Raw genomic sequence first — 24,749 nt, forward strand, 5'->3', positions numbered from 1 at the left:
CCCCCTTGGGACCCAAGGAAGCGGGATGGGATGGGGGGGGGGGGGGGTCCAAATGCGGGCCTAAATTTTCATCTTCTTGCTGAAAACAACATAATGGATTTTTACCAAACTTGTCAAGTAGCATTCCCATAGGGATAAGATCTCAAAGTGTTTGAATGGGCTCCATGCTTTCCTTGGGGGCCCCAGGGGGTCCAAACCTCCTAAATTAATGAATATTTGATAATATTTTTCTCTAGTTCAAATCAAAAGTGATAGGGCTTTAAGTCTTTTTTCCCAAGCTGCATAATCCAACATTCTATAAAGTACAGTGTACTTGGCAGGATTTTTGTCACCAGTGTGATGGAATATATGTAAATGGACACCATGCCCCCATTCTCAAAGCTACCCCCACCATAAGTTTCCAATGTTCTCAGGTAAGAGTCTGCAAGAATGCATGGAAGGTGAACTTGCGATACTCAGGTGAGCGCGAGACCCCCGGGTCTCTTGTTTTGATAAAGAATTCTCTAAATTAAAAGAATTTATTCATGTGTTGATTTATTTTCCATTATATTGATCCTTTAAATTTCATTCATTTGCTTTAACCCGTTGAAGACGGTTTGATTTTGCCCCAACACGCAGTTCCAATACATGTAGACACCTGCCCGAGTATAATTTGATGAGACTCATCCTCAACGGGTTGAATAATCATTAATTTTGTCATTTATATAACTTTGCAGTTGTTATTGTACTGTCTATCAATACGCACAACTGATTTTGCATCCCTACATTCTTATATGATCACTTGATGTGCGGGGTGCCCTTCGAGAGAAAACCAATAAAAATCAAGGGGAAATATACTAAATCCATGTTTTGCTTTATACACTGTATATCCACATTGATTTGCCTTTGATTACTACCAGCTGAAATACAATATTTATATATGCTCAATGTACAGTATTGTATCAGAATAAGAGAAAAGAAAACCCTTTGCAGTATGTCTGTCTGAGGTTGAATTTGACTGTGATCATAAGCTTCATATAATTTCACAACCATCTTTAAATTCACTCGGCATAACATTTCATCGCAAGTGTCTGATATGAGCCGCATTTACACTTACTAACATCGCGATTTTTAAAATCGCGATATTTTGGTCCACCGTTTACACTTGCGCAAAAGCATGCGAAGTTTGAGCTTCACACGAAACATCGCGATTTTTTGGTCGGTAGTGCGCATGCGTAATTTACCTCTTTTCAACACGGCAGCTGAGTGGAAGCGCGCGCTATTCTGTTCGTTTTCACTGCAGTGCAGTATACAGTATACACATATTTTGATCACAGCCAGCTGGTTGGAATGTTGAGCAGGGCTTTTTATCAGTACAATGCACACATAAATTTGTGCTTCTCGTGACTGGTTACTAATACGGTAAAACTATAGAGCTTGCTATATTAGATCACATACGTAGTAGGTGTGTAAAACTTCATCTACAGCAGCATTCAGGAGGATCATGAAATTTTGCCGATATGACGAAAGTGAGAAGTAGGACTTGGAAGTTAGGACTGGTATTTTATCAGGCGACAGCAAGAACTCACTTGTTACGTACTCCTGTATTCCACAAACAATGTATATCGAGAGCAGTACGGGCACTCCCACAATCTGAATCAACGCATTTTCTGGGAGAACATAATTTTGTTAAGTCGTCATGGGGTGATGATACGTGGTTGGAGAACTTCAAGTTTGCTATGTAGTAGTTTTCACGTACTAGTTTCATCAGGGAGAGGGAGGTGAGAGACCACGAGCCGATCGAGGGTCGGCCGTTTAGACCTGTACACAGCTGTCTATACCGTGTGTACTACTAGTAGTACTCTGGTCAGTGACCGACGTACTCTCTACACGTTCCAAAGAGGGGAGCGCGCGTAAACTCCCGGTGCAATCCGATACCGAAAGTCACGTGATGAAAAATCGCGATATTTCTGCGGCTTGGGTTTACACTCGCTAACTTCGCCTCAAACTTCGCGAAGTTTCAAAAAATCGCACTCCGGCTGGCGATTTTTCTGGCGATGTTTCGAGGGCGTTTGGGTGTAGTTGCTTAGCAACTTACACCCAAATGTCGCGATTTTAGAAAAATCGCAATTTTTCCAAGCAAGTGTAAATGGGCCTATGGTTTGGAAATCAAAAAGGGGGGGGGGGGTGATGCTGCACTGCAAGTCTTCAAGGTTAATAGTGAATGCAATAAAGTGCAGCCAACATCGTTTTATGTGAAAAATGATATCTTAAACCCGTTCTATTTCAGAAATAGACTTTCTACATTAGTCTAAAAAATTAGACTGATTTTGCTAAAAATAGGTGCTCAAAAAATGGGAAAAACAGTCTACAAATGATCGAAATTTTAAATCTTAATCTGAAATTGTGGTGCAAGGTTCGGCATAAACAAAATGGAATTAACAAATCTATCCTTCATTTCTTTCAGAATTGCATCAGTCATAGCTGGATATGTCAATGTTGGTCTTCTGCCAAACCTGCTGAGCTGTCAAGGTTCGGCTTTTGACGAACCTGCCAAGCTGGCAAGGTTCGGCTCTAGACGAACCTGCCAAGCTGCTAAGGTTCGGCTTTTGACGAACCTGCTGAGCTGCCAGGGTTCGGCTTTTGACGAACCTGCCGAGCTGCCCAGGTTCGGCTTTTGACAAACCTGCCAAGCTGCCAGGGTTCGGCTTTAGATGAACCTGCCGAGCTGCCAGGGTTCGGCTTTTGACAAACCTGCCGAGCTGCCCAGGTTCGGCTTTTGACAAACCTGCCGAGCTGCCAAGGTTCGGCTTTTGACGAACCTGCCGAGCTGCCAAGGTTCGGCTTTTGACGAACCTGCCAATCTGTACAGGTTCGGCTTTTGACGAACCTGCCGAGCTGCCAGGGTTCGGCTTTTGACAAACCTGCCGAGCTGCCCAGGTTCGGCTTTTGACAAACCTGCCAAGCTGCCAGGGTTCGGCTTTTGACGAACCTGCCGAGCTGCCAAGGTTCGGCTTTTGACGAACCTGCCAATCTGTACAGGTTCGGCTTTTGACGAACCTGCTGAGCTGCGAAGGTTCGGCTTTTGACGAACCTTCCAACCTGTACAGGTTCGGCTTTTGACGAACCTGCCGAGCTGGCAAGGTTCGGCTTTTGACGAACCTGCCGAGCTGCCAGGATTCGGCTTTTGACGAACCTGCCGAGCTGCCCAGGTTCGGCTTTTGACAAACCTGTCGAGCTGCCAGGGTTCGGCTTTTGACGAACCTGCCGAGCTGCCAAGGTTCGGCTTTTGACGAACCTGCCGAGCTGCCAAGGTTCGGCTTTTGACGTACCTGCCAATCTGTACAGGTTCGGCTTTTGACGAACCTGCCGAGCTGGCAAGGTTCGGCTTTTGACAAACCTGCTGAGCTGCCAGGGTTTGGCTTTTGACAAACCTGCCGAGCTGCCGAGGTTCGGCTTTTGACGAACCTGCCGAGCTCGCAAGGTTCGGCTTTTGACAAACCTGCCGAGCTGCCAAGGTTTGGCTTTTGACGAACCTGCCGAGCTGGCAAGGTTCGGCTTTTGACGAACCTGCCGAGCTGCCAAGGTTCGGCTTTTGACGAACCTGCCAATCTGTACAGGTTCGGCTTTTGACGAACCTGCCGAGCTGGCAAGGTTCGGCTTTTGACAAACCTGCTGAGCTGCCAGGGTTCGGCTTATGACAAACCTGCCGAGCTGCCTAGGTTCGGCTTTTGACGAACCTGCTGAGCTGGCAAAGTTCGGCTTTTGACAAACCTGCCGAGCTGCCAAGGTTCGGCTTTTGACGAACCTGCCGAGCTGGCAAGGTTCGGCTTTTGACGAACCTGCCGAGCTGCCATGGTTCGGCTTTTGATGCACCTGCCGAGCTGCCAAGGTTCGGCTTTTGACGAACCTGCCGAGCTGCACAGGTTCGGCTTTTGACGAACCTGCTGAGCTGGCAAGGTTTGGCTTTTGACGAACCTGCCGAGCTGCCATGGTTCGGCTTTTGACGAACCTGCCAGCGGCTGCACAGGTTCGGCTTTTGACGAACCTGCTGAGCTGCCAGGGTTCGGCTTTTGACGAACCTACCGAGCTCCCAAGGTTCAGCTTTTGACGAAACTGCCGAGCTGCCCAGGTTCGGCTTTTGACGAACCTGTCGAGCTGCCCAGGTTCGGCTTTTGACGAACCTGCCGAGCTGCCCAGGTTCGGCTTTTGACGAATCTGCCGAGCTGCCCAGGTTCGGCTTTTGACGAACCTGCCAAGCTCCCATGGGTTTTGATGAACCTGCCCAGCTGCCCCGGGTTTAGCTTTTGATGAATGTGCTGAGCTGCTCAGGTTTGGCTTTTGACAAACTTGCCTAGATGCACAGGTTTGGATTTTGGTGACCCTTCCCAGCTTTGTGTGAGAGGTGTCGTCAGCAAAGAAAATTCGTCAAAAATGCGAAGAATTGTAATGTATAGTTTGCATAAAAATAGTAATAGGTGTTCAGACATATTAACGTGGGATATGCTACACTTTTAATTGTTTGAAAGGAATCCTATACCAATATAGAAAAATATATGAAATTGCATGTAATTTAATAGTTTTCAAATCAGAGAACAGCCATGCCTGTGATACAAATACTATACTCACTTCATTTGTATGAATCAATTTGTATGATCAATTGTATATAAGACTACTCAATTCAGCAAGAAATAGGCCAACTACATGCTCTATATTTCGATGTCTTTCAGAAATGGTCTTAATTAATTGCTGAAAAAAATGTTATTGATGGAGACATAAGGGCTCATAATATTGTCTTTCACACACAGACGCAGTCTACATGGCTGCATTAAGCATGCAGTGTAACTGAAGCTTCTAATATGGGGAGCAACATACACTAAATAAATAGACTTTTCAAATTTACCGTGTCAAGCGATAGGCACACTTCAATTGATTTCCAGTACAAAAAGAGTACTGAGAAAATTGAATCCATGATTGTTAAGAAAAGAAGAGTCTTGAACTGTATTTTTTTTTGAGTTTGTTCAGAGTGGCCTCAGAAAGTGGTGAAGTTATTCTCTGTGGATAACATTACTCAACACTGAAATAGAAAAAGGTACTCAAAAGTTTTTAACCAAGTTAGGATAATTAACTCTTGCTTGCAGGTCCATATGCAGTATGCAGGGTCAAAAATTAACTTTGGCCCATTAGCCTGGTTTTAGGTTGATTAATTGTGGACCATCAATTTAAAAGAAAAAAGTTATCTGTTGTCCCCAAAGCAAGCAACTATCATAGAAAATAGACTGTTTTGTTGGTCTTATTTTGGGCCAGTACTCATTTCCTTTTTTGGCCACCAAAATTTCAGGCTAAACCATCTTAGACACCTGTTACACACAAACAGACACACACACACACACACACACACACACACACAAACACAAAAACAAAAACAACAACAAAGAACACACAAAGCAATGCGATATTAATTTTGGGCTGCCCCCCCAAAACTAACAAACAAACAAACAAACAAAAACAAAAACAAAACAAAACAAATATTATTGAATACATACATCTAGTTCAAATGTATTTAGAGCACCATTTCAACCCCCCCCCCCCAAAAAAAAAAGGGGAGGGGCAGAAGAAATATACAAAAGGATACTTCTCTCCCTGGTACAGCTTGGCAGGCCAGTAAAATGTATTTATACACATATGAAAATATGGGGCTGAGTGCAGTAATTTAGGCAAGCCTTGAGCTGATATGTGATTCTACTTACAGAGTATCAAGCTTCCAGAACATATTATGTGACAAACAGTTTATTTACAAGCCAAGGAAATTTGAATCCCACACTGTTAACTTAAGTCTGTTAGCACTTTTTGTCCATACTTCATGTATAGCTTCCATGATCATTTGACACAAATGATGTCCACATCACATTGAGCCATTTCTACTAATGTTCCTGAGGAGCAGTGGTACTGCTGCTGCTAGCTGTAAGCACATTCATCTATGGCAATAGCAGAAGCATTCTCATCCAGTGCACACAGGAGTACATTACTAATTGTAATTGTATGTATCCATATGCCTATTTATGTTGAATTTCACGGAGATGAATGCCATTCTGAATCCTGCAGAGTGCTGTCGAAGTCTTAGTGCTGTTGTTACTTCTGTCTGGTGACATGACCCTATAAGGAAGAATATAAACAAAAATATGCGATTTAAAAACTTAAACACAAACTCTTGGGACAGTATAACACACAGATAGTAAGGTGTTTCCTGTTTAGCTGCAGCACAGAGGTGTTTGTTTTCTTAAGCTTTGTTTGACTTTTCAAATCTCCTGTTTGGTGACCACACATGTACTTCTTAAACTGCCTACATTGTCCACACCTCTTTAGAGGGCCAAGTTTATGCAGAATTAGGATTAAATGCCTCTTGACTATTATATGGGGAGTATATGTGCTGTGATTGCATAGGAAGCACACCAGTAGTGTGAACTGTCTGACCTCACACTGGATTGTAAAAGGCTCATTATTACAGTCATGTAGTATAGCACTTATTTCATCCGATTGTATTGTCGATAGGGTACTTGAGCTAGCGATGATAGTATAAAATGCCAAGTATATTTTCAAATAATTGAGGATGAACCATTCCTGTCATCCCTAGCATGTACATTGTATGAACTATTCAGACAAATTTTCATAATAAATCTGTACTCTCATTTTCGAGGATGTAAAGATAGATTTTCACATACTTCAACACCTTTATCTTTCTCCTCTCTTGAGTTATCTTCTTTGTTGCTCATATGAGGCCTCTTCAAATTTTACCTTCTTTCTGGAATCTTTATCAATGTACATTGTACTCGGTCATGTATCATTTTCTATCTCTAAACTGCAGTGTGATTACTACATGATGATCAGGGCCTATCTGTAAACGTTACCCTTCAAAGTACATTTAAAGACCCGTCAAGTCTTCTACTACATTTTTTTTCTTTAAATGTTGTGTAAGTTTCAATGTACCTACAACTGTATATATCTTTTTACTTTATACTGTATAACAATGAATTGGGATATTTCATTTTCACACACCAGTCCATTGCTCTTTCTTATTGCCTTATTGAATTTAACATTGTTACATTTTGGAAGAAACAATACACATATTTTTCAGTATCAATATTGTCATTGTCTGCCTAAATTTTGCTCGACAACAATTTTGGTTCCTTTGATCTCAACAGAATAGAATTGCATCACATTTTTTTGAATGGGAGGCAGGAAGTGCACATACATAAAGGTTTGCATATGACAAAGGGATGTCAAATGAGCTGACTGATTATTATTCCTTCCAAAATTGAACAGTATTATAATATTTTGAAATTGCTTTGTGTTTATTGCCAGATATTATAACCATGACAGTAATTGGTTATCTGTTGTTAAAAGGAATCTATACATTGTGATGTAGGCAATCAGCCATCGTATGGAGACAGGGATTAAATGCATTTCCTTTCAACATAGACTTATTTTTTAAAATAGTTGAAAGTACTTGCTGAATGTGATTACTACTAAAAACTACAAAGAATGGAACTGTCCGAGTGCAAGACCTCTTTTAAGACCAGTATGCATCATGCGGAATAGCAGTAATTACTTTACTAATGCCTACTTTTTGCTTTGATGCAAATGAAAAACTTACCTTTAACACCTAGGAATACTTTCAGAAGGATATTGATGGTAAGATTTGAATCATAGCTGTGTTGTCCAATATCTAAAAGTCAAATTCTTTTGTTGTTCATGAAGGATAACACCAGTCACATGTGTCTTTAGGAGTTCTGTATCATTGATACCCTGTAAAAAAAAAGAAGACACATAGAAGGGAAAATATTCACTTCGTTTTTCATGCAAGAAACATTTTCTCAATTTGTGAACTAATTCTTGATATACCATGTATATGTCAGCAAATTTGGTTAACTAATTAATTATAATAAAGTTGTTTGACACTTATAACAATCATGCATGTCATGAATATCAAGAAATGAACTTGGTTTCAAAAGTTTGTATGAAGCAAAAGTCTATAGAGTTTGTTGACAAGGCTGGTGACAGACTTTCTCAAAATGCTTCTTGTAGCTGCATGTATTTTACATAGATGTGACTGCTGAGTACTGTTTTTTAGGGCATTTAATCCTTATCATCATATATCTGTTGGGTAATCAGCTTGCAGATTTTATTTACAGAAGTGTTGTCGGCCCACTTTTATCAGCATAAATGGGTGTCTTTCCATCCTAAATGTGTGTCATGCAGTCACAATCCATGTTTAGCTGTATGAACATTCAAAACTTGTTTTAAGTCTGGTTGAAATATATCACATTAGGACCTTTATCAATAACATTGTTATAAAGAACAATGACTTGTCCAGCTCTAGCTAGCTGATAGTCAAGTTCAGTGTCCTGTTATCAACAACTGGCTAAGCAGTCCAATATACACTGAGAAGTATAAAAGCCCCAACCTGTTAAAGAACAAGTTCGGATCACCTTCATAGACATGTGGGTTGAGTGAATGCAGCAATATTAGTAGAAATTGAACAGTTCAATGAGAGTTTGAGGAAAGTCTAACAATCTGTTCAAAAGTTATCAATTTTTGAAGTTACTGCTTAGTCATAGCTGGATGAAAAGACTACTTTAGCTTGTGATGTCACATGTGTACGATATAAAGAAAGTATAAAGAAAATTCAACATATTTTTACTTTTCTTGCATAACAAAAGAACACTTCACTTTTCTCTTTCAGAAGGCAGGGGGAATAATATTACCCTTATATCGGTGACAAGTCAAAGAAATGTGCACTTTATTCAAAAAGTAAAGTTTTGTGAAATTCTCTATTCATTTTGCTTATAGTATCATTCTACACATATGACATTTTACACTATAGTAGTCTTCTCATCCAGCAGTGATTTTGAACGGAGTGTTGGATTTTCCCCAAACTTCCGCTTAATGTGTTCTACTAATATTGTTGCAATCACTCAATCCACATGTATTAAATGTTGACTTGTCTGTTAGGATCAAAGACACAAGCTGCAAGCTGCCTATCTGGTGTGATACCAACTCTTCTGGCCACTAGCTTCCCAGAAAATGCAGTAGTTGGAGTTACCTGCTCAATCTTGTTTATGTACACACTGATCAGGGAGGTGGAAAATGCTCTCATGCCCTTCACTGGTGGTCAATGGAATGTGGCACAGGGAGGCAAGCAAACAAACAACAACCACCACAGGGCTGTGAACTCACTGGCTCCCTGGCCACAATCATACTTTCATGATATCCCCACTGTATGGTCTTCCAATACACTGAATATCAACTGCATGCAAAGATGCCAGCGTTTCTTACTGCATATGGCTCTGAGTGAATTCTCCTACCAAGGTGGAACTGCAGTAGGAGGGGTGAGGAAGGGCCATAAGGCAGGAGTTTGCTCCCCTACGATACAGGTTAGGGAGCTTTTTACTTTAGGATTACAAATTGACAAATTGTGCCGTTAAAAGTAAAGGAGCTGGCTGATATGGTGTTTGAATTCGCATTTGGTGTTTTATTTTGCAACGCGCGATGCTCTCGCCGCGACATTTTATGACTTTTTTCTTTCAAATATTGCGCAACTTTTGAGACCAAATTTGTCACTCCCGGCCATACCGTTTTGAAGCCATGCCCCTTTTGAAAAAAATATAATTGTCGACCCAAAAATTGCTCAAAAACATGATTTTATGTACAAATCCAATGTAAATTGTGTTTTTGCAATTAATTCATTATACATAAAAATAGATATTTTTACTTTCAGTGGCTGATAATGATTCATTTTAGCTTGATTATGCTTAAAAAAGTTTCTGCGACAAATTTTGACGACAAAAAACAACTAAAACAAAAAGTAAAAAAACAGAAATACATAAGAAATTCTATGAACAATAAAATACATAAGAAAAATTACGAAGCTGAATTTTTTCTTCAATATTATTGTTGAGGATAATGAAAAAATATGTTTACCAAAAATTAGAAGTTTTGGAGCTTTACTTTTGGATTTATAGGCAAAAAATTATTTTTGCTTAAATAAGCATTAAGTTAATATAAAATACATAAATTAAAATGTGAAAAATCTAACTATACAATCTTTTAGATTATTGGCCTCTACCTTAGTGCAAATTTTCGCGAGGATCGCGCGATCCACGACCGAGATCTGAGGGGGGGGGGGGGGGGGGGGAGGCCAAAAAAGTTTGTCCCTCAAATAACCCAGTGGGATTAGGGTTAAACCCTAATCCTAGACACCAAGTGCATACTTTGAATGTACTTGTATATGCAATCACCCACTGACACAAAGCACTGCATCCTTTAATTGCACAAACTGCTTCTTAGAAGGTTAGGAGGTAGATAAACTATTAAAGATGATTGAAGGCTTCTTCAACTCAAAGAGATATACATTGTATTACCTCCTTGTTCTGCTACAAAGACCACATAAAACACAGAAAGGGGATTGGCCTTGACCACTGTCTTATCCCCAGTAGATAACCAGCCAGTAGGTATATTCATCACATCAGCTCAGTATCTTTTCTCTGTAACTGCCATTTCATCTACTTTTTCCCCTTATCATTCTGAGATACTTAGTTATTCTAAAGACAATCATTTGCAGGACGATGTTAGACCCCAAATTGTGTACTTCTCCCCACTCCTCACTTCCCTCCTATACTTAATGTCCTTGCACTACCCTATGACCCACTGGTTTATTTGGAAAGCACTCAGTCCCCACTGACCTGTTCTACCCACTTCTACGTGCCCCTTTGTTTCAGGCTACTGACCAGCACATTCCATTGTGTTGACAACCACTACAACAGAGCAGAGAGTTCATTGATAAAATCTCATGACCATATCAATTTAATTCCATTTCAATTTTTCTTATTGGAAATCAGACATAGTCAAAGTACAATTTGTAACGAATGACATAAAGCAAATGAATTAGAACCCCCATGAAACAGAGCTTATGACCATGGTGCTGTAAGGATATTGTAGGAAGGGAGTGAGGAGTGGGGGAAAAATACACAAGTTTTAATGCATGGATGTAATTTAAAGGGATCGTGTAGTTTTGGTTGAAACCTAATTTCAGGTTTCTAACATTTTTTGGTGAGATAATGAGAAACCTCCCATGAAATATGAAAGAACATGCGATTCCATGAGGAATTTAACGTTTATTTGATAAAATTGGTTTTGAAATGGCTGAGATATCCAAAACAGAGCGATTCTGATAAAGTGTGGGACCCACACTTTATTACGATCGCTTTGTTTTACTTTGTTTTTGGATGTTTCAGTCATTCCAAACCCAATTTTCATCAAATAAACTTTGAGTTCCTCTTAAAATGGTATGCTCTGTACTATTTCATTAGTGTTTTCTCGGTATCTTGCAAAAACTTAAAAGCCCAATTCTCATCTCCACAATACTGTACTATCCCTTTAATTAACTTAATTAGAATTGCTCTGTTATGGATATCTCAGCCATTTCAAAACCAATTTTCATCAAACAAATGTTAAATTCCTCATGGAATTAAAGAATGCTCTTTCATATTTCATAAGAGGTTTCTTATTATCTCACCAAAACATGTTAGACCCTGAAATTAGGTCTCAACCAAAACTATACGATCCCTTTAATATGCATGTGAATTGAGAGAAAGTAGCAATATTATAAGTACAATATCAATGCACGTTTGATGAAAATCTGACTACTGTATGTGTTCAAAAGTTATGAGTTTGTGAAGTTTCAATGCTTCCATGGCAGGATAAGAAGACTAAAACATCTTGTGATGTCACGTATGTGTACAACAAAGTAAAGAAAATATAAAGAAAAATCAACATACAATTGTATTTTTCACTTTGCAGCATTATGTATATGACAAGAACAATTGACTTGTCTCATTCAGAAGGCCGGGGAATAATATTACTCTAACCATACATCAGTACCAGTTAAGGGAATCCTTTGTACTTTCTTCTCAAAATGAAATTTTGTGGAATAGAAATGTTTTCTCTTTACATATCATTCTATACATGTGACATCACAGACTGTAGTAATTTTCATCAGGCAGTGACTGTACAGAAATTTTTAAAAATTGCTAACAAATTGAACAGATTGTATGATTTTCCTCAAAACTATTATTGATTTTCCTCAAACTGTCAATGTGCTCTTCTGATAGCGCTCTATTTTCTCACATACTCCACTTGTCACATGAAGATGGACTTGTTCTTTTATCTGATTTCAGACGTTTTACTCTAAACAAAACACTGTTCTTCAGATTTTGAATGCATTGATATTTTTGCGGTACTAACATTATTTTTCTGCATTTTGGATTATTTGAATTTGTCCCACAAATGCTTTCACACCCCTTTTGGTACACATTATGCAGACTGTGCTACAAAAAGGGAAACCCAAACTGCAAGTTAATTCTCTGTGGAAAGGAAAAAAATTCATGAAATATGATGTTGCACATCAATATAAATTTCATATTATTTTTGGGAAATAACATGGCATGGTATAAAAAGATGTAAACATTATGATGATGGAAGATGATGGACATAGACCTTGAGGGATTGTGATTATGTGACAGTTTTACCATCAAGCAATAGATCGAGTTACCATTTACTGGTACACAGATGAAATGTATAATAGTTTCCTGAAATTCACTTACATTTGGCTTTCATTGTGCATCATCATTGCATTCTCAAGCTCTTTCCTTTTTGGTCTGGTTCATTTCCTTGTCTAGTGTCTTCTCCAGGACAATACATTTCTGGCATTTTGAAGAAATCTCCAGTCTGCATGAAATGAAAACTGATGAAGTTAGAATATCAATTACACCAAACTCTAAATCTGAAATTTTTTATGCATGATCAAATCACCACTCCCATCAAAGTACTGCAGTGCACAAAATTACATGCATTAGAATATAGGGATATTAAAAAGCAAGTGTGCATAGGTTAACCAGAACACACATTCAAATCCCACCAGTAATTGAATGACAGCTACATGTACACTGTAGATGTTTCCAAAGGTACCCCTTGATTAAGAAATTGAAAATTATATGTTTGAAAGACAAAATAAAATGACTTCAAAGGTCTGCAAAAACTTTCTGAACCACTCTCAATTTATTTTATTATATTTTCAAGTGTCACTTAGAATATACAACCGAAATGCCTCACAACAGTCACAATTGTGTGGATGCCTGAATCATCAATTGTGATGTCATTAATTCATATAGCACCATATCTGAAAATAAGAAAGAATCCAATTGAACATTACATTTTCAATGATTTTATAGAGCTGCGATTAGCTAATACGAGGTAATGAGATATATCTGCATTTTTAATTGTGACACTATAAAGAATATGGATAAGTTTTCTATGTATCATGTATTCCCAAATAATTCATTAGCACTTGTTGAAAAATAAACATGTTGAGCCTTCTCTGTTGGTGCAAAAACTCCCCATGATTGGCAAGTATGTTTGCATAAAACTTACCTTTTTTACTCTCACTTGCCAGAAGAACTTTGACGATGATTTGTAGAATTCAGCTCGGCCAAGAGTAGGATCCAGTATTTCTGCCTTGCCACGAAGATACTGACTGTTATGTCTGTCTTGGTGCATCCATGAGGCAAGCAAATTTCATCTTTATGTGGCATGCAATCTCCTCTGTAGGAGTTGATCTTTCAGCATCATGTCTAATATGAGCTCATCAAAGCTCAGGTGAGATAAATCCATCATGTCAGAAGCTCCATTGGTATTTGTTCTTGTTGATAATTTTGAGGACAAAATGTTAGCTCCATCTCCATCATCAATACTGAGCTGAGATATCAAGTTCATTGATATTTCCATCATTCATCTCCATTGTAAGAAAATTAGAATCATAGTTGTCCAGAGGAACATCTGCAGCTGACGAATGTGCTATCTAACCAGAGTACACAGCTGGTATGGATGGAGCATCAGTTCACTTTCTCAATGAAGGCTGAGAGGAATGCCAAGGAGCTTTGAGTTTCAACCACAGACTGCCCAAACATTGTTTGCTGACTGTGGTTAATTGGCAGACCACAAAGCACTTCTGTGAGAAACAAACCATACGGCTTGGCACTTCCCCAAACCAGCAGAGCATTAGGGCTATACATTGTATCTCTTCCCCCTCCCTGGCTATATCAACAATCTGATCTTGGAGGCGCACAAGAGAGTTTTCATTGTCTCTGATAAGGAGATAATTTATTAGGATTGCCTGCTCAGTGTAGCTTATTGGCAAGGGCCTGTTTTATAAAAGTATACAGGTATAACCTCATTGCATGGACTAGCCAGCCAAAGCCTTATACGAATTGCCCACCCTGACTCATATTATCTTGCACAAGGAGAAAAGGAGGTTAGTGTAGTGCACATGTTCCTATACCACAAGTGGAGGATACCATACATCAAGAATCATCAGTCATCTTCTCCATCAAACAGGTATAATGCATCTTAACTCTCTGTGATTCGATGGCATACTACTTTATGATCTTGTATTACTTTTACATATGGGCTGTGTTTATGCTCAATTGCTATGTAGAATCAGCGTTTCGAAATACACTGTACTGATGATTCAAAATGCCATTCACAGGATTGAGTACCGATGTCTTTTTGAGCTCCAGAAAGAGACGATACTGCAAATATGCTATGCTTATTGTTAAAATACTTTGAACTGTACTCTACTGCACTATTCAGCTTGTATGCCGTACGTGTTTTTCATATGTTTCATATGTTATAGTGCTGGAGCATAGCATTCCTGAAGCTGAATATTAACTCTTTATGTGCCATGGTGGAAACCCCCTGTATGCCACGTTATTCTGGGACACGAAGGTAGACATGCTTTGAGAAAGAATTCTGTTTTTCCAATTTGTGTAAAATCTACAAATTTCAGCTTTTGAGCTTTGACATAATAGTGAGCAAAGTTTAGAGGAATGCCAAACTTTGCTTCAATATAAATTGTATGACAAATCTATTTTCAATTTTCTTTTGAATGACAAGTTTGCTACATTACTGTGAAGGCATGACTTTTACACATGAAACCGTGACAGAAACTTAGAATGTACACACAAATCTATAGTTGGGAACACCGCTTGACAGTCAATCACCACATAGAATGCAAGCCGTATGCGAGAGGAACAAAAGCGCTAGAAACGCTTTCATTGTACCGCAGGACTAGCGATTTATCGATCGGTTTTGGCGGCTTTGTTTATTGAGCAGAATATGCAAAGTTGGCACGCCGTCGACTGAGTCGGACGTGCGTACGTGGCACATAAAGAGTTAATAATGAAAACATTGTTTAGTCAAATGAGCAATTAATGTTCCTCAAATTTTTATCTTACCCTTTGTGGAATATTCTCCTTTTTTCTGCAGCATATTTTGTGACTCTGGCAATTGAAAATGTCACAATTAAGCTAGTGAATAAAAATTGTTTCATTTTCATGTTTGAATATCACGTTTTCACTGCAGTTTGGTCCCCAAATTGGTATGCATGAACCATGTAGCTTCTTGTGGTTATCAGTGTACTGGATAATCAAAACAATACAAGAATGAACCTTTCAATGTGGCATGATCATAGAAGTGCATGTTTTTGCATTTCAACAATGAAAAAGCATTTCGCTTAAAACTGATTAAACTGAACTGCATTGAAGATGTATTTCTGCCTATTATTCACTGCAACTAACTGTTTCTAATCCCTATTTTTGTGATCTTCGCAAAGGGACATTGCAACAGATGAAAAATTTGGAGCCTGACAGGATCATTAACCCTAACTAGGCCGGGGGGGGGGGGGGGGGGGGGGGGGGGGGGGGGGGGGCTGGGCAGGCTCGTCAAAAGCCGAACCCTTTCCAACACGGCAGGTTCGTCAAAAGCCGAACTTGGGCAGCTGGACAGGTTCGTCAAAAGCCGAACCTTGGGAGCTCGGTAGGTTCATCAAAAGCCGAACCTTGGCAGCTGGGCAGGTTCATCAAAAGCCGAACCTGGGCAGCTGGGCAGGTTCGTCAAAAGCCGAACATGGGCAACCCGGCAGGTTTGTCAAAAGCCGAATCTTGCCAGCTCGGCAGGTTCGTCAAAAGCCGAACCTGGGCAGCTCGGCAGGTTCGTCAAAAGCCGAACCTGGCCAGCTCGGCAGGTTCGTCAAAAGTCGAACCCTGGCAGCTCGGTAGGTTCGTCAAAAGCCGAACCTGGCCACCTCCGCAAGTACGTCAAAAGCCGAACCTGGGCAGCTCGGCAGGTTCGTCAAAAGCCGAACCTGGGCAGCTCGACAGGTTCGTCAAAAGCTGAACCTTGCCAGCTCGGCAGGTTCGTCAAAAGCCGAACCTTGCCAGCTCGGCAGGTTTGTCAAAAGCCGAACCTGGGCAGCTGGGCAGGTTCGTCAAGAGCCGAACCTTGGCAGCCCAGCAGGTTCGTCAAAAGCCGAACCTGGGCAGCTGGGCAAGTTCGTCGCAAGCCGAACATGGGCAGCCTGGCAGGTTCGTCAAAAGCCGAACCTTGCCAGCTTGGCAGGTTCGTCAAAAGCCGAACATGGGCAACCCGGCAGGTTTGTCAAAAGCCGAATCTTGCCAGCTCGGCAGGTTCGTCAAAAGCCGAACCTGGGCAGCTCGGCAGGTTCGTCAAAAGCCGAACCTGGCCAGCTCGGCAGGTTCGTCAAAAGTCGAACCCTGGCAGCTCGGTAGGTTCGTCAAAAGCCGAACCTGGCCACCTCCGCAAGTACGTCAAAAGCCGAACCTGGGCAGCTCGGCAGGTTCGTCAAAAGCCGAACCTGGGCAGCTCGACAGGTTCGTCAAAAGCTGAACCTTGCCAGCTCGGCAGGTTCGTCAAAAGCCGAACCTTGCCAGCTCGGCAGGTTTGTCAAAAGCCGAACCTGGGCAGCTGGGCAGGTTCGTCAAGAGCCGAACCTTGGCAGCCCAGCAGGTTCGTCAAAAGCCGAACCTGGGCAGCTGGGCAAGTTCGTCGCAAGCCGAACATGGGCAGCCTGGCAGGTTCGTCAAAAGCCGAACCTTGCCAGCTTGGCAGGTTCGTCAAAAGCCGAACCTTGCCAGCTCGGTTGGTTCGTCAAAAGCCGAACCTTGGGAGCTCGGCAGGTTCGTCAAAAGCCGAACCTTGCCACCTCGGCACGTTCGTCAAAAGCCGAACCTGGGCAGCTCTGCAGGTTTGTCAAAAGCCGAACCTTGGCAGCCCGGCAGGTTTGTCAAAAGCCGAACCTTGGCAGCCCGGCAGGTTCGTCAAAAGCCGAACCTGGGCAGCTATGCAGGTTCGTTAAAAGCCGAACCTGGGCAGCTGGGCACTTTCGTCCAGAGCCGAACCTTGGCAGCTCGGTAGGTTCGTCAAGAGCCGAACCTTGGCAGCTCGCCAGGTTCGTCAAGAGCCGTACCTTGGCAGCTCGCCAGGTTCGTCAAGAGCCGTACCTGGGCAGCTGGGCAGGTTTGTCAAAAGCCGAATCTTGCCAACTCGGCAGGTTCGTCAAAAGCCGAACCTTGCCAGCCTGGCAGGTTCGTCAAAAGCCGAACCTTGGCAGCCCGGCAGGTTCGTCAAAAGCCGAACCTGGGCAGCTGGGCAGGTTCGTCAAAAGCCGAACCTGGGCAGCCCGGCAGGTTCGTCAAAAGCCAAACCTTGCCAGCTCGGCTGGTTCGTCAAAAGCCGAACCTTGTCAGCTCGGCAGGTTCGTCAAAAGCCGAACCTGGGCAGCTTGGCAGGTTCGTCAAAAGCCGAACCTTGCCAGCTCGGCAGGTTTGTCAAAAGCTGAACCTGGACAGCTCGGCAGGTTCGTCAAAAGCCGAACCTTGCCAGCTCGACAGGTTCGTCAAAAGCTGAACCTGGGCAGCTCGGCAGGTTCGTCAAAAGCCGAACCTGGGCAGCCCGGCAGGTTCGTCAAAAGCCGAACCTGGGCAGCCCGGCAGGTTCGTCAAAAGCCGAACCTTGCCAGCTCGGCAGGTTCGTCAAAAGCCGAACCTGGACAGCTCGGCAGGTTCGTCAAAAGCCGAACCTTGCCAGCTCGACAGGTTCGTCAAAAGCCGAACCTTGCCAGCTCGACAGGTTCGTCAAAAGCCAAACCTGGGCAGCTCGGCAGGTTCGTCAAAAGCCGAACCTGGGCAGCCCGGCAGGTTCGTCAAAAGCCAAACCTTGCCAGCTCGGCAGGTTCGTCAAAAGCCGAACCTTGTCAGCTCGGCAGGTTCGTCAAAAGCCGAACCTGGGCAGCTCGGCAGGTTTGTCAAAAGCCGAACCTTGCCAGCTTGGCAGGTTCGTCAAAAGCCGAACCTGGACAGCTCGGCAGGTTCGTCAAAAGCCGAACCTTGCCAGCTCGACAGGTTCGTCAAAAGCCGAACCTGGGCAACTCGGCAGGTTCGTCAAAAGCCGAACCTTGCCAGCTCAGCAGGTTTGGCAGAAGACCAACATTGACATATCCAGCTATGACTGATGCAATTCTGAAAAGAATGAAGGACAGGTTTGTTAATTCCAAATTGTTTATGCCAAACCTTGCACCACAATTTCAGATTAACATTTAAAATTTTGATCATTTGTAGACTGTTTTTCCCATTTTTTGAGCACCTGTTTTTAGCAAAATCAGTCTAATTTTTTAGACTAATGTAGAAAGTCTATTTCTTGAATAGAACGGGTTCTTAGCTATCTTATAATGTACATGTGTAGTTCTTACAACACTGATATGAATGTTTGTTGTAAATACATGGTAGTCCCACATGCCTATCTCTGTGCTGCAATTCTTGAATATACTCTGCCAGAAAGTGTAGCATATTCGGTTTTTAGATATTTGACAATGTCCAAAATACATGGGAATGGCATGTTTAGCTGTTGCAAGCACTAAAGTTTGTTTGAGAACTTTACCAGTGTGTGTGTATCACTACTGAAACTACTGTGTGGCTTTAAATGTCTTTCTAATGATGTAGGAAATGACATTACCTTAATCCTCTTGAGAAGGATACTTTGCTCAAAGGATGTTCATGTTGCTTTAACCTTGGGACCTACACTAGTGTATTTTGCCACATAATTGCCTTCCACTTGTTAGAAGCCTAATGACCCATTTAATGGTTGTCTGCATGAGGGTATGTGATCATACCCTTTAAGACTTCACCTCTCACAAGAACAGTCAATAGAATATTTGTAAAAGCCCTTTAAACCAGACCCTGATCTCATGCATTTCATCAAATTGTAGGGATCAGATTTTGGGGTTTAGCTGGACCAGTAAGTTAGAGCAAAGGACAGGGACTTTTTATGAGTAAAAAGTTTCTATTAAAATGGTTCAAACTCAAACAAAATGTGCCAGACGAGATGGGAAGTACGCGAAGAAGGGTTAGACCAGAGTGGCGCCATGGCCCCCATGCACAAGAGCGATGTCTGAATTGAAGTGTATTTGTTTACCGCAATTATTGCAAGTTATATACATTACAGGCAATATACTTTGAAGGACGCACAGTATATCGATATGCCGCATATAATATCATATTGATCCATTATAACCAGGAAATATGTTCCTAATATAATGGATCAATTACATCATGGGATGATGTGACATACAAGCTTGTGTACATGTGCATATCTTCAGCCTTCGTGCAGGTTGATGGGTTGGCAGGTTAGACTGCAAGTGTATGGTTCTGTTCTTTTTCCAAAGAAGATTGTAGTTGGAGTGTTGAGTAATGAATCCTTCCAGGTCTATTTCATCTTATCAAGCTACATCCCTCCAGCCTTCTCCACTGCATTCCTGCTGGCCTGCTTCCTATTAAAGCAGGAAGTGGGCAAACACTTGATTTCCTGCAATTTGATCAGAATTCAATGTGCAATTTTGATGTGCTGAAATGCTTGCCTGAGTGTAGTCCATGTGCAAAAGGTATTTTATCAGTGCTTATATTAACCTGGCATCCGCTTTTGCCTTGCAGTCAGCATTCTCACTTTTGGTACCGACAAAAGGAATGTATATATCATTTTACAGGGTACTGATGAGAATAACAAACAAGAATTCCCCAGGTCCTAGTCATTATGATATTATAAGAGGGCGTTTAAAATCTTGTGTTTGTAGTGGTGCATTTTATGCTTGTAAAATGCATCCAATGCCAAGGAATACAACCATGGTTTATTATGTATGCAGCGGCAAACAACCCCCAACCTGACTTCCCAGCTAGCCACTGAATATGGATGGTATCAAAGTGCATTTGAAATTAATCCAATTTTTCAAAGGTGCTGTACGTCCTGGGTATCATATTCATGTGCATGTGGAATGGATCCACATTTAGGCCTACAGCAGAATATCATTGATCTTGAGGAATCGTGTATATTACAAATATGATTCAAAAATGAGATCATGTTTGTAAGGGTCAAGAGGATTGTCGGAAAAGTGACGGCATTATACAATACAATGAGTTAAAAATCCATAAATGAGGTCCATGATCCTTTTCTAGCAGTGATTGACCTTTAGGTCTATTTTTCAAAGTATTATTAAAACTAATTACAACACACACACACACACACACACACACACACACACACACACACACACACACACACACACACACACACACACATACACACACACACACAGTGGACACTAGGTCCACCAAAGGACAGTAAATTAACAATTTGTTTGTGTTTGTGTAAATGTGTGCATGTGTGTATGTCAGTGTCCATACATGTGTGTATTTGTTACATATTGTATAATTCATGTATACAGCTGTACTTCTGTGTAGATGTCTTTCCCTCAAAAAAGCCTGACAGTCTGTAAAGGGAAGTGTAACTAAAACTTAATACTTTGGTTTCATTTTTATAATATCAAATTAGAGAACAAGCATAACAAGTCGTAGTATTATGCCATATCTTCCAAGACATGGATCAATTGTGGTGCTGTGCAGTATGGCTCGCTGAGTGAATACTGCAGTCCAGAGTAGTGTGATAAAAATGAAAGAGAATTTGTTCAAAGCAGATATTTTTGGGTGTCAGGAAGAAAAAGATGCTCAAACTTTTTAAACATTAGCATAAATCAAGCAATTATATGCAAATACTGAATTATCTTGCCTTTATCATCTTAAAATTCTAGATTCCCTAGAGGCTTGTAGTGTGACTTTTCCCCTTCTTCAACTTGGTACATAGCTTAAAAGTGTGCAACAGCTAGCAAAAGCAGAAAAGTTAACACTCTTGTTTAAACCCTTCTAGTTTTCCTACCAATGACCACTCTCTATACGATGTCTATTGCGCTTTAGAGTTACAGTCCAGGAAACAACTCCCCCACCAGTTCAAAGAATTGTACAGGACTGTTGATGATGATATATTATATCATTTCCTATCATTCAAATCACTATAAAAATTGCTTTCTTTCTGTAAAAAAAAAAGGCAACAGCTAAAATGCATGATGAAATAGTGACTGACAACAGTAACAAATCTTTGACTAATTTACTTCATAATTAGCTAGGCAATACACTGTCAGTGTCAAATTCTGTCATAGAAGTCTCTCCTTTACATACCATGATCATGGAAGGGTACTTGGTTCAAGGTGGCATCCCATTAAAGCTATAAGCTTTCAAAGTTTGGGTTTGCTTGAAACTTGCTGCACTGGAGGCCACTATTTAGTATTTGCAGGAAGAAAAAAAAACAGCTTTAGTGCTTCAAAATAGTTCTAAAATGTGAGGTAGGGGTAGAAACAACCATTGTACGAAATGTTAATCAGTGTAATCAATCTTAAATATTGTTCCGTATACAAAATGTAAACAATAGTTTTGTTGCAATTGTTTCTGTAATAAACTGTCTACAGTTATGGATTATTGAGAAAATTAGTGATATCTCATATTTGTGCCTCTATTGCAAAATTTTTTATATGGTAGGTAGTTTTGTGATAAACTGAACTATACATAATATGCATCAAATGTGATAACTTGAAATTTTTTTCAATCGCTGCACTCGATGGTAAACAGTGGCTTTAAGGCCTTAGTCTGTTTTAAGTGTTCATATTAATGTCTGGTGTTGGCACAGTTCTCTCTTCACAGGTTCTTTCCTTTAAAAAAAAAGAAGAAGAAATTTACTTCTATGCGTGACAGTTTTCAGAGATCAGAGCAGTCCAATGATACTTAAAGAGAAAAACCAATCTGGAAATTTGTCTTTTTTTTTTCTGTGGAAAAGTACACACCCCCTTGACAGGTTACTGAGATACATTTGATTGTTCAGGCAAACAATAATTGTTCAACATGCCTTCTGAAGGACCTAGGTCAAGTTCCCTTTTGACGTCCTGAAAGAAAATGATATTTGTGAAATTTGGACTTCACTATAGTTTGGAGAGTGGGGAGCTCTCGATATGAAGTGTTCAAACGTATGGATAGACAATGGGTTGACTTTATGCTGGTGTCATATATAGAGATAACATGACATTCCGATTTGTAAACATGCGGGAGTGCAGAGTACATGACTGTGTGCCCCGTTCACTTGTATAGGATGATAAAACTGGTGTATTAACCAGCACTGGATATGATGTATGTGGTAACAAACTGACTCATAGTGGCAAGTCAGTGGACATGAAAAGAGATGACATTTGTGGTTAGCATCCAGGGGTCTTCCCTTCCCTGAGTCAGTGATTTTTTTTTTATTCCTTAAAGGGATGGCATAGTATTGGTTGAGATGAGGATTGAGCTTTTAACTTTTTGCGAGATACTAAAATATCACTTATGAAATGCTACAGAGCATACAATTCTACGAGGAAATGCTACAGAGCATACAATTCTACGACAAATTCAGAGTTTACATTATGTGATAAAATCAGTTTTTAAATGGCTAAGATATCCAAAAACAAAGTAAAACAAAGTGATCCTAATAAAAGGTAGGTCCCCCCTTTTATGAGGACTCCTTTGTTTATGATATCTCGGCCATTTCAAAACCAATTTTCATCAAATCATCTTTGAAACCCTCTTAGAATTGCATGCACTTTCATATTTCATAAGAGGTTTCTCATTACAATGTATCTCACACACACAAAAAAAAGGTGGAAGCATGAAGCCCCATCCCAACCAAAACTATACCATGCCTTTAACCTGTTGAAGACTAGTCCTGAGTATACTCAAGCAGGTGTCTTTTGGAAAACATGATTGTGTTAAAGCAAAATCAGCTTGTCCTCAAATGGGCCAACAGTCTCAATGCAGTACAAAGCAGTAGTCACATGTTGACATTGGATTTCAAGTACTTAGTACTCTTTATAGTGCATACCTGACCAGGAATGCTGAAAGATATGGAGAGTGTAGTTGGCCTCATTTTCACTTTGAGTTATGAGATAGATTGGACCCCCCCCCCCAAAAAAAAAAAAAATAAAATAAAATAAAATAAATAAATAAATAAATAAAAAATAAATAAATAAATAAATAAAAATTTATAAAAAAAATTTAAAAAAAAAAAATAAATGAATAAATAAATAAAAAATAAAAAATAAATAAATAAAAATTTAAAAAAAAAAAAATAAATAAATAAATGAATAAATAAATAAATAAATAAATAAATAAATGAATAGAATAAAACAAAAATAAAAATGCATTCATTTCAAAACATAATACTGGGGGCAAAATATCATTCCCCCTGCCTTCAGAAAGTGGTTAAGTCAAGTGCTCTTTTATCATGCTAGAAGAATGAAAATATGAAATTATCATTCCCATACTATGACGTCACATATTGCTGTGGCCTTCTTACACAGTGAGAATGGCACATGGACTTTTAAACCAAAACTGTAGAGATTCATCATTTTTAAACTAATTTGGATAATAGTGATTTTTCCTTCATTGATGTGTTACTCCAAATATTCCTGCATTCCTACAATGTATTATATCCATTCATATATGGGGGTAAATTCCCCTTTAAGGTCATAAAGATATGTTTTGTGTCAAAGCTGTTACATGATTTATGATTCATACATATGGATTCATAAATCTTGTTAATATCAGTAAATTATGGGTAATTGTTCGTTCTTTCCTTTGTTCTTATAATCTTGTAATTCTGATTCATTTTATATGCAGGTCAGTCGTTACTGCAAATAGCTGAAACTTTCAGACAGATTGAAACCGAGAGAGAAATAACAGTAAGTGAGAGTCATTGTTACATTGCATGTCTTTAGACAGTGCCATAAGACTGTCTGCATTGTTCTTTGTTACCTCACATGTACTGCTTGCTTTCAAAACATTCTTTATGTAATATTGTATGGCAACTGTATGGTATCAGCATCTTCTTTTGTTGTGTAGTATAGCTGATCCTAGGTGCTTATTGCCGAAGATGCTCTGACTGTGTACTTTTGGCTTAACCCGTTGAGGACGAGTCCCGAGTAAACTCGGGCAAGCGTCTATGGGAAATGCGTGTTGTAGCAAAATCAAACCGTCCTCAACGGGTTAAAGAGAGAATAGGCCATAAAGAGGGAGCTATTTCTCACAAAGTTGGTGAACTCCAAACACCAAGCCAGTGAAGTTTTAGGCACAGTTGACCTATTTGAAGAAAAGAAAAGTTGCATTCATTAGACTAAACACTTTTAATATCTGCTAACATCATGTTCTATTGGACTGCTATTCCTGTTAAAAAAAAAGAAAAGTTGCGTTCATTAGACTATAACACTTCTATTAAACATCATGGACTGATGTATAAATTGTGATGTAGCATGACATGACAGACCCATTTTTTCAAGAAAACAAAACTTACTATTGTGTTGTTGTTTTTTTCATGAATTAGGAAGACACTATACAAAATCCTCTCCTGAAGTCGCCTAGTGCCAGTGCAATATTTTGATATGATTTATCATTTAG

General features: G+C 40.2%; 1 protein-coding gene across 1 annotated transcript in view; it reads left to right on the plus strand.

The window, feature by feature from the left end:
• The window catches only part of LOC139741112 (BAR/IMD domain-containing adapter protein 2-like), a 115,278-nt gene that overhangs the window by 29,627 nt on the left and 60,902 nt on the right, over window positions 1-24,749 (plus strand). The window contains exon 4 of the mRNA XM_071651701.1: window positions 23,976-24,037. Coding sequence (XP_071507802.1) covers window positions 23,976-24,037 — 62 coding nt within the window. The remainder of the gene's footprint in view (window positions 1-23,975; window positions 24,038-24,749) is intronic.

This window comes from Diadema antillarum, unplaced genomic scaffold, assembly GCF_040938485.1.
Source record: "Diadema antillarum isolate AM-2024a unplaced genomic scaffold, OU_Dant_1.0 seq00000905_RagTag, whole genome shotgun sequence".
NCBI classification, from domain to species: Eukaryota; Metazoa; Echinodermata; class Echinoidea; order Diadematoida; family Diadematidae; genus Diadema; species Diadema antillarum.